General features: G+C 40.6%; 1 protein-coding gene across 1 annotated transcript; it reads right to left on the bottom strand.

The window, feature by feature from the left end:
• Nucleotides 1–10,111: 10,111 nt before the first annotated feature.
• LOC102532126 (olfactory receptor 2A1/2A42-like) lies at nucleotides 10,112–11,053 on the bottom strand. The gene is given in 1 exon segment (XM_015244219.3): nucleotides 10,112–11,053. A coding segment is annotated over 1 exon segment (942 nt).

Here is an 11,053-nt window from a genome sequence, read left to right on the forward strand (position 1 = left end):
TAGTAACTAGAGCGGATAAGCTTACGGATCAGACACACATTTACTACGGGTATGGCTTTGAGTATATTTCTTAACCTCTCAATCCTCAGTATTTAACTTTTTTGAAAGGAGAAAAGTGATAGTACCTATATCATGAGGTGGTTGTGAAGATTAATTAAGACAATACATGTTAACTGGTTAAATTAATTAACTGAGATGATATGTTGAGCATATTCCTTCTACACAGGGGATACTCAATAACAGGGATCAATTATTATCAATCTTTAACAGCTTGGATAGCCTGTGGTTACACGGATCTGAAAAGCATGGCTTCTCTGTAGTTCAGAAAGTCCTTGGAAATCAATGACCTCACTGGCCATTATCCTCCTTAAGTCAGTTTGGCAAAGTCTTCATTGCAACAAAAGTCAACAAAGTGATTTTGTGGATAATATACTCCTGAAGGATTAGTAAAGCAAGTTTGGCTCCTGACCTTTTGATGGTTTTGTTGGGAAAGTGCACAATTAGTTGAAGAGGTATTAGGGATTAAAAAGAGCACAAAACAGACAATTCTATTAAAAACTAAAGATCTTATCCCTTAAGTAGCAGCTTCTCCCCTCTTCTGCACTCTCCTCAACCACCTCACACACACACACACACACACACACACACACACACACACACACACATTCACACTCACTCACATACCTTCCAGGTTTGAGGAAGTCTAACATTGAAAGTTACTGAGTACTTTCTGTGTGCCTGACACTGTTCTCCAGGTTATGGGTAACGGATGAGATGTATATGGGCAGCATGGATTATACATTGTGGTTTTGTTGATGAAACACAAACACAAGGACTGAACTAATGCCAGTTTCCCTGAAATGAAAGATCACTCCATAATATATCCCAGTATAATCTTTCTTGGTTTAAGAAAATTATTCCACGTATTTAACCTACACCCATCAATCACACAGGCACCTCTTATTCTTAATCCAGCATCAACATCCACAAGGCTATTGCTTTCATGCAGCTGCTGATCTACTGTACGGAATGGAATCAACCAAATTCGATACTTACATTGTCTGTGAACATTATATCCAATGAAAATAGTGTGAACTTTTTCTCAAACTATCCCCATAGCAGAATCATCACCACCCCACACTGACAGAGGACTGAATTTCCTTATCTATGCTTAAAACGAATAGCTATATAAGAGTAAGAGTTAACAAAAGACCACATGCTACAACACATCTAAGAGAAATTGATGATTAAATAAAATAAGGCGACCTGGTTAGCACCCATATTTGGACTCAAGGACCTCAGAAGAGGGAAGCACTTGTGAAGGTTGGATAGAGTCCTGCGTTGGGGAGCTTCTGTGGGAGATACAGAACCCTCACTTCTGTTCCTAACTGAAAATGGAATGAAATCGTCAGAAAGCAAGGTTTTATTCTCTGATGGGCTCAACGTAGCTGGCAGCTCTTGAGGGCTCGCTGGAAGGGGTGGGCTGTGAGATGTGGTGCATGCCCACCTCCACTGGGAAGGAGACTCGAAGCAACCCTCATTTTCTATTTCTGTTCTCATCCCCAGCAGGACACACGATTAGCAAACCCAGAGCACACCCCTGAGTCAGCACCACTCATCACAGTCCCCGAATACTTGGCATTATTTGGATTTCATGCATCCCAGCACTGCCCCAGTTCCCAGGTCTCCAGACGGTTCGGGTGAACCTTTAAGGAAGCAGAACCAGTGTGACAATGAATAAGCTCCTGGCATCAACCTCCGTAGGTCAGCTTCTCCCCAGTGTAACCTGGGTCCCTTGTGTTGCAGCAGAGTTGGGCAGAAGCACCCTGAAAAAGCAGCTCATTCCAAGTAACAACTCAACGTGTGAAGATGCTGGTTATGGAGGCTGGGAGCAGCCTGGGGAATCCAGAGGGGCAAGATGTCCCGGGGGGCTTATTAGCACCTGGCTGAGGGGGAGGGTTTTCTAGGACACAAACCACCAAAGTGAGTCACCCGCCGGAAGTATTCTCTAATCTCTGCTCTGAAAGAGGTGCTGCGAGAGTCTGTTCCCTCAGTGGAGGGGAGAGGACCCTCTCCACGGCAGCTTCTCCTAGAGGCCACTGCCTCTCCCGGGTGGGTGGAGACACCTGCTGCCTAAGGTGCCCTCCCGTCTGTTTGCCCTTCTATCTTATACTGGACACAGGAGGGATGTGAATCTCATATCAAGCTGTTGGGCAATTCACAAACGAATGAGCCTGTTACAGTATGATGCCCCACCTGCTGGGATGAGGGCATAAACTTGAGGAAAATTGTACACAGGTTAACACATGTTGAGAACACGCTTACCTGTGCTCCAACTGTGTATGTCCATTATGAGAACAACAGCATACTTATTTAGGGACACAAAAAATGGTCCTGATTACATAAAGTTGGTGCAGAGTCGGCAACCCATAAAGAATAGAATATTTTTTCTTTATTTCTCTTTTCTTGCCCACGTGAACTGCAGAACATCTGGAAAGTAGAAAACTGATGTAAACTATAAAAATCCTGCTAAGTCCTGTGAAAACAACGTTTTTCTATACTTAACACTGTATAAACATCAGTTATAAGGAGTCATTTTAGGGTATAAAAAAATAGGAAGTTTTAACTATGACAATCAGAATTTAAATATAAAATTTTGGAAAGTCATCACCTCAAAATATACTGTTTTCCATTACATATTAAGTTGATGCAACTTTTAACTTGTGGGTAGCCTCTAAAAGTGGTCAGAGTGAAATGTGAACAAATACAAAATATAAATGTATACAGAGGAACATAACACAAAGAAAACAGTCAGATCTTATTTGATATGAATATGATCTCAAATGTTTACACTATACACCAGCACATAGAAGTCAAGAAACTGCCTTTCACAAACAAGTAGTAAACTGTGTAAAGAACGGCTGTAGAAGACTCATTTCTATTATCAACACTTTAGGAATATTGGTTATAAATGGACATATTCATAAAAATGAAAATTTAAAAGATAATCAGTAATGAAGCATAAGATTTGGGATTCCCACACAAACTAAAACTTAAGAAAAACCCTTTAATAATATAAACATCAATATCTATATCAAAATTGCCTATATTTTGTTAAACTGAAATCACTTTTATCTTGATAGTGTTTATTATTTAAAGAGAATAGAAGTGACACATAAATATATGAAAGAACCCAGCACACAGAAAACACAAGATTAGTTAAAATGAAACATTTACATTATCTGCTAGTGTTGGGCATCAATTTCACCGGACATTTATAACTTTGATGCTCAGGGTGAAGCGTGGCTAGAATTTGACCACAGAGGTCGTTTCAAAGCAATATTATAAAAGTCAGCATAAAATGGGTAGATTAAATTGCCTTTCAAAGGAAGTTTGTATTAGAGCAGAAAATAATGTAAGAAATTTCCAGCACACCAGTGAATGTATCTTTAGGGCTGAATGTGTGGTTAACAATGAAAATGATAATGCTCAAAATTGTATTTCATTAGTAATTTTGAGTTAAAAGGATGGAGTTTGTGATCTTTAACAGGGAAGAGGCAGAATTTATGAGGGCTATTTTTAGGGTTAATTTATGTCAGCTGTTCGTGTTTCCTTAAGGAAGACATGGGTCCTTAAAAGATGTGCAATTTTCTTCCTTATGCACTATTGTCTCTGGGAGCTAAGTGCCCGCACGTGGCTGCATTTCCCAGTCTCTTACTTTGAGGGGGGCCGGGGAGGGCTGTCATGTTCTTATCAAAGAAATGTAAGCAGAAGAGACCTGTGCCACTTGCAGAGCTGCAGTGCGGATGAAGCGGGTTATGCCTCCTGCACGATCTCTCTTCCCATCACTGGCTGGAAGTGGAGGTCCCCAAGGCCCTAGAGGATGGTGGGCCTGGAGATGGAAAGTGCCTGTCTCCCTGAATCAGCACATGGAAGGCTGTCTGGCATACCAACACAGGACTGTATGTGAGCAAGAAGTAAACTTTAACTTTGTTAAATTGATGTGACTTGGAGGTTTCATCCTTTACAGCTTGACCCCTACATTATTATGGAAATAAAAGGAATGAGGAAGGGCTAGTAAGTCTAAGATTGAAGCATTAGGAGTCCCCAAGATTAATTCATATTGTAAAGCATATCAAATTACTGTGCAATATATTAACTTTTTGTTTATGTCATGTAATTGCCTTAGAGTCTGGGGAATCATGGCTTATTTTGTACATTATTTGATTTCTTATTCCAATTAACTAATAACATAGGTTACTTAAACGTTGCAGCATAATATCGAATAATTAAGAAAAAGATTTTCAAAGAAACACGTTTTTAGCAGTCAGGCCAGCAAAGTTCTAAATTGTTTTTAATAATTGTTTCATTTAATTTTGATTTCTGAGGGATGGGTACTGATACACATTTGAGAATTTAAGGGACCAGGGGTGACTTCAGAGGTTTTTTTTTTTTTTTAAATTCTAAGATTAGTACATATTTGCTGTAAGATTATAGAAAAACAAAGTATTTATTTCTCATAGCTCAGTCCTCTTTCCAAAAGCAGCTTGTGTTGACTGCTCAGTGTGCATCATTTTTATATGTAGAAATATGTAAACACACATGCCCACATGCACCCACATCTGTATTAATTCATGTACATCCAGGAGTTTTCCCTACAAAATGAGAAAGAATTTTTAAAATGTGGCTTACTTTCTTCATGTAACTATATTCGATGTGTAATTTCTGTTGCAGCCCATTTTAGATAACACTTGTTCTCCTTAACAGTAGCATTACATGCTAATCACAATTTAGTAACTCCAAAATTAATAAATATTAAATTATTTGGATTTTTTGCAGTAAATTTCAGATTAAAATTCTGGTACATTTCTTTTGTGCAGTTACATACATTAATTAATTATATCTCTAGAATAGATTCTTAGGATTGCCATTCACATTTTAAGTACTGAGTAGATATTTCTAAATTTTTTGCATCCAAAATCAGTACCAGTTTATACTTCCATCAACGATGTTTGAGTGACTACTTTGACGCACATATTCGCCAACAATACATAGTATTAACTTTTGTTTTTTCACAATCTGTTGGGCAAAAACGTGTCCCCTCCTTTTAAAAGTAGATTTTCCTGACGGAGGATAGAAACACTTTCTTATTTACTGGTGACTCATATTTGTTCTGTGAATAGTCTGAGTGTCTCTACCTGCATATTTGCCTAATGTCTCCTGGATCTGTATTTTACCCTCTTGTTTTTTATACACGTGAAACTATGTTAGGGATATTACCATCCCCTTTCTTAGGGTGGGTTTTCAGCCTTCTTATTCCTCTTGAGCTTTAGTTAACTGTAGATAGAGGAGTCTCCACTGAGTGTAAGTGAGTACTTACAGACATGGCCTTTGGTGTTTGGAAGACCCAGATGAGAGTCCTGCTGTGTCTAACTGTGTGACCTTTGAGAGGTGCTTAACTTCTCTGTGCCTTGACTTTTTTCATGTATAACTTGAATATGATAGTAAATCTTTCCTCTGGCAATTGTGAAGATGAGGTTGATAATGCATGTACCCTCATAGACTAGCACGTGATATGGAATAAGCACTCAATTAATGCAAGCTATTAATATCATTATACCAACTGTGTAACACCAGCACAGGAGATCTGAGACTCTTAGCAAATGAGTGGTATTCTTAATCTTTTCAGCAGGATATCAAAACCCTGGTTTTTCTTAGGGAGGACAATTCATGTGGAAGATCTTATGCCATTCATAGTTCTAAGATCCTTAATTGAAGTATATTATTCATAACTTGGTGGTTACTTTAGAACTCCTATTATGTGCAAGGCTCAGGAATTAATTCTATTCAATTCTAAAAATAATCTATTTTATTTTGTCTCACGTAAAAGAAAAAAAAAACAAAAACCTAAATCCTGGAAAGCTAGTAGACAGGCATAGAATTAGAGAACTGAGAGGAAACTGTAGGTCATCTAGTCCAGCATTTCATCTTACAGTGGGGCCACTAATGCCCACAGCAGTTACGTAACTTTCCTAAAGTCACACAGCAACCTGGTAGAATTGGAATAGAAACCCAGGTGTCCTGGCTCCAGGCCAGCCCTCTGAGAACTAACCCAGGCTATGCTCAGAAATGCACCTTGTTTCCTGGTCCAACAGAGAGACTCAAATAAAAAAAAACAAACAGCAGAGAACAAGCAAAACAAATAAAACAGATCAAAGCGAGCCACCAAGGAAAAGTGGCATTTTCCCTGTGATCTGGGGTCAAGCATCACAGCCACGACCCCCTGTGAGACCATATTCTGACTCTTCTTGCATTTTCTCCCCTCTTCTTCCTAAGAACCACAGGTTTAACAATGCTTCTCTATAGCATAAATATTCAAAGTGTGGTCTGTAGATCAGTATCAGCAGCAAGACAGGAGAGATTGTTTGAAATGCAAATCTCTGCCCATCCCACTCAGACCTGCTGAATCAGAACCTGTGTTCTTGCAAGATCCTCAGATGACCCGAGTTCTCGTGCTAACACTAGAGAAGTGCTGGTCTACACTACCCAGCAAACAACAGTCGTCCGACAGGTCAGTGACTGGCAGTGCCCATGTGACATGCTGAAGACACTGTGGGATCCAATTCCGAGCACTTGTGAACTGGTTCCCACCCACAGGAGCCCATACCTTTCATTTTCAGTAGTTACAGCTTCTAACTCTCCACCATCTTGCAATACATAGGACGGTTAACACCCTCTACGTGGCTACCCTGCTACACAAGCGCCCTCTGACGTATCATAATCACAATGTTTGGCTATGCGGCGTGCTCTTTTTGAAAGACGCATAACCTCTGTTCTACATGACAGAAATGAATATTCATAGCTCTTTTTTATTAGGTAATCTTAATATGCTTGCAATTCCTTTGGATCACTGGCAAGTAGGGTGTAATTAATTATTAATATTCACCCCATAAGAAATTTTTGCAAGAACTGAGTACATACGGAACTAAAAGTGACTAATACGCAAGATGCCTAAATCTGAAAGACTAATGGTTGCCATATTTACATTACATATTTTATGGAGCTCCATACCTTTTTTTTTTTCTTTTCAGATAGAAGTTTGGGCTAAATGATTATTCATTTTTTCATTTGGTCATGATTTATTGAGAGACTACTAAAAAATCAGGTCTGGTCTAGCCACTGAAGATGTAAGTATCAGAGGTCCTTTTCAAAAAAAATTATTCACAATTAAACTAGCTAGATTGGATTGACTCGATTTGAATTCTGATTCCACTACTTGACATTTTAGTGACATGGAGTATGTTAAATCTCTACATGTCAATTTCTCTTCTATAAATGAGAATACTGTTAGGACTTACTTCACAGCTTTGATATGAGGATCACATCTAAGGAATTTAATACAGTGTCTGGTACACAGGTGGTACTAAATACATTTTTGCTTTATTTTCTACCATACTACGTTCTGCAAATAAGGGTAATTTTAAAATGTGAAAAATCAAAAGATAATTCAATACTGAAAAGTGTGTGTAAGTAGTCAGCTGATAAAGGCTCATAAATTCACCAGAACAGTGATGTGGAGTGCTCACTCGATGCTAGGCAGTGTGCTGGGGTTGGTGAAAAAGTGATGAACAGAGTCCAGTTCCTGCCCTCAGGGAGCTCTTCATCTTATATGTGGAACTTGATACCTTCCTGAGCAGTGCTCAGGAAATACTACCTGAAAGCTTTTAACAACTGTGAACACTGAAAATGAAATCTGAATTCCTTTGTCTTGAGGTAGGGGTCTTTTTAGGTAAAATACTACCAAACATCCATTCTAATTCTCCTCCACTGGTGAAACCCCAGTGGGGAACTGTAATGTCAACCTTTCCTTCCACTGTTTCCTCTCTCATCGCGCAGCTCATTTCCAGAGCCCTCCGCCACCTCTGACCCTTGGAACCACCATTCTCTCGTTACTACACCCACTTTTCACATATCAGTTTGGAGTCAAGCTGCTTTCTTTAGCAAATGTCAGTCCTTTTCTGTGTAAAGCCTCATGCCCTCACTGGGGTTAGTCACTGGTTTGTTTCACCCTCGAGAGGTCCCGGAACTTTACCCACAGATGAGCTCCACAGAGGCCGTGTTACCCAGTGGTTAAGGCTGTGGGCTCAGGGAGCAGACTGCCTCAGTTCAGTCCTCAAGTGATTTGTCCTTAGCTGTGAACTGGGCAAGTTACTCAATCTCTCTGTGCCTCAGTTTCCTTAACTGTAAAGTGGGGATTGTCTTTTGCCTCAAAGGGCTGTTTTGAGGATTAAGTGAGATAATACACGTAAAGTGCCGTGACTGGCCTACAGTGAGAGAGACAGAGCGACAGAATCAGAGACAGAGATAGAGAGACAGAGGGAGAGACAGAGCGTGTTAGTGTCTTGGTGTGTTGGTTTTGGGTCTTAGCTGAATTAAATCACCAATCTCAGTGAGAAAAGCCTTTGTTCTCACCTTCTTCATGGTCCACATTCCTCCAAAATTTCAATGATTTTTTGCAATTCTGCCCATAGGGTTCACTGTCCAGGACAACCAGCCCCTCATAAATAATTTCCAATCTTCCACGCCTTAGAAAGCACAGAGCAGCAGCTCACTTGGGCACACATGAAGCAGTATGGAGACCCTCCTCCAGTTAACACATCCTTCCTTGGGATAACTTAGCCTTGTTCTTTATTTGATAACATTTATATTGACTTACTACATTGTTATGGTTAAGTACAGAGGACTCAGGAACCAGACTGTCAAGGTTAAAGTCTGACATTTGCTATTTTCTGAAATGTGTATATATGAAATAGACTGTTAATGGGAACTTCTTCATGAATTTTGTTATGATGACTACATGGGATGATCCATGTAAATGATCTGTATCAATATGGAGGGTACAGCACTGGATAAGTGATTAATTCAAGGGTTAACTATTATTGTAAAAACCCATTTGGTTTTTACATTCAGTTAGCTTTGCTGCCCACACACAGTAATTAAGAGTTGGGTTGAGCAATTATTAATCCCCAATGAAGGGTGCAGACTTACTCTTCTGAACAAGTCGTGTGTTCACTCTTAATTGTGAAAGTGAGAAAGACTGGAAGCAAATCGACATCCTTGTTTCAGGGCAGGTTGGAAAGTGAATTTTATAGTAACACTTGAAAAAGCCACCTAAAATATGTGAGACTCATTCCTGACCACTGGATTTGGAAAGTAGAATTCATCAGTAAAATGAATCCACCATCAGGCAGAATAGCCAGCCATACCGTACTACATGCTTACACAATCTGGTAAAATTTTGCTATGGAAGTGTTGATGAAAAGACACTGAAAACCGTATACAGAGATAGTCTGTACACCTGCTTAACTTACAGCTCAACACTCAAAATTTTCTGGAGAATCTATATAACAACCCCAACTATTTCTTTGGTGTCTATTGTCAGCCTATTCAAGGGAAGAATGCCCAGTTTTACCCTCTTGCTGGCTATGAGCGAACCAGTTCACCCCCAGAGTTGTAAACAACATGACTGTTCCCACACTGCCCACAGGCGTTCCTCTTATCTACTCTGCTTTCTCCTAAATACTTGTATTAATTATGTTCCTCACTCAACCTGCTCATCATCCCTCATATGAGTCAATAATTTTCATGTGAAATTTCTCAACATCATGCAATGCAACCAACTAGGCATCCCTGAGGCACTCCTGAACAAGGGAAGTGCAATTTTGGGAGGGCGGACAAGTGTACCTCTAGGTTTTGGAGATCCTGCCACTGCATCTTTTTGTCTTTTTCTCCTAATTTGTGACCTATGCAGTTAGTGAGTTTATATAGTTAGGGTAAGGAAGTGGAAAGACTATTCAACTTTTGGGACTCAGAAAATGATTTAGAATAACTTTTAATTTCACAGATATTCAATTCAGAGCAATAAAAGAAAAATCATATCTGATAAAGTCATATCTGATAGAAAAATCAATGAATGCAATATATCTAAAATCTTTCCCTCAAAGGAAGAGGGAAGGCTTGCTCTTATGTTATTAAGTCACATGCAAGAAAAGAGTAGGTAACTTTTCTGGATTTAAGCAATATTGGAGCACTCAACCTGGTGATTCAAATGTCACTCCAACTGAAAATGAATCTCCTTGAACAGTAGCCTCTTCAGGGCACCCCTGACCTCTGCATTCCTCAGGCTGTAGATCAGTGGGTTCAGCATAGGGTTGAAAAGACTGTAAAACAGGGAAAGGACCTTCTGCTGCTCCTCGGGGTGTGGAGACTTGGGGGCCATGTACATGACGATGGCACTGCCGAAGAAGAGCCCCACCACGCAGAGGTGGGAGGAGCAGGTGGAGAAGGCCTTTCTGCGGCCCTCAGCTGCCTGGATCCTCAGGATGGAGAACAGGATGCGTGTGTAGGAGACCAGCACCAAGCAGAGGGGCCCGACTAACACAAACACAGAAGCAACAAAGATGACAACTTGGTTGAGCCCAATGTCAGCACAGGCCAGCTTGAGAACAGACAGGATTTCACAGAAGAAGTGGTTGATTTCATGAGGCCCACAGAAGGGCAGTCTCAGGATGAGGCTCACATGGACCAGGGCCAGGAGGGAGCCACAGGCCCAGGAAGTCATCACCAGGGTGACGCAGACCCTCCAGCTCATGATGGCAGAATATCACAGTGGGTGGCAGATGGCCACATACCTATCATAGGACATCACCACCAGGAGAAGACATTCGGTGTGAGCAAAACTCAGAAAGAGAAAGGTCTGTGTAATGCAGCCAGCAAAGGAGATGGGCTTGGCTGGATTCAGGAGGTTTAGCAGCATCCGGGGCACTGTGTTGCAGGCATAGGCTACGTCCACGATGGCCAGGTGTGAGAGGAAGAAGTACATGGGGGTGTGCAGCCTGGAGTCCAGGGAGATGAGCCCCAGGATGGCCCCATTCCCCAGCAGGGTGAAGGCAAAGAACAGGGAGAAAAGTCCAAAGAGAAGCATCTGAATCCTAGGGCCAAGACAGAATCCCAGTAGGGTGAACTCTGTGACCATTGTCTGATTTTTCTCCAT

This window comes from Vicugna pacos, chromosome 7 (genome assembly GCF_048564905.1).
Source record: "Vicugna pacos chromosome 7, VicPac4, whole genome shotgun sequence".
Classification (NCBI taxonomy): domain Eukaryota; kingdom Metazoa; phylum Chordata; class Mammalia; order Artiodactyla; family Camelidae; genus Vicugna; species Vicugna pacos.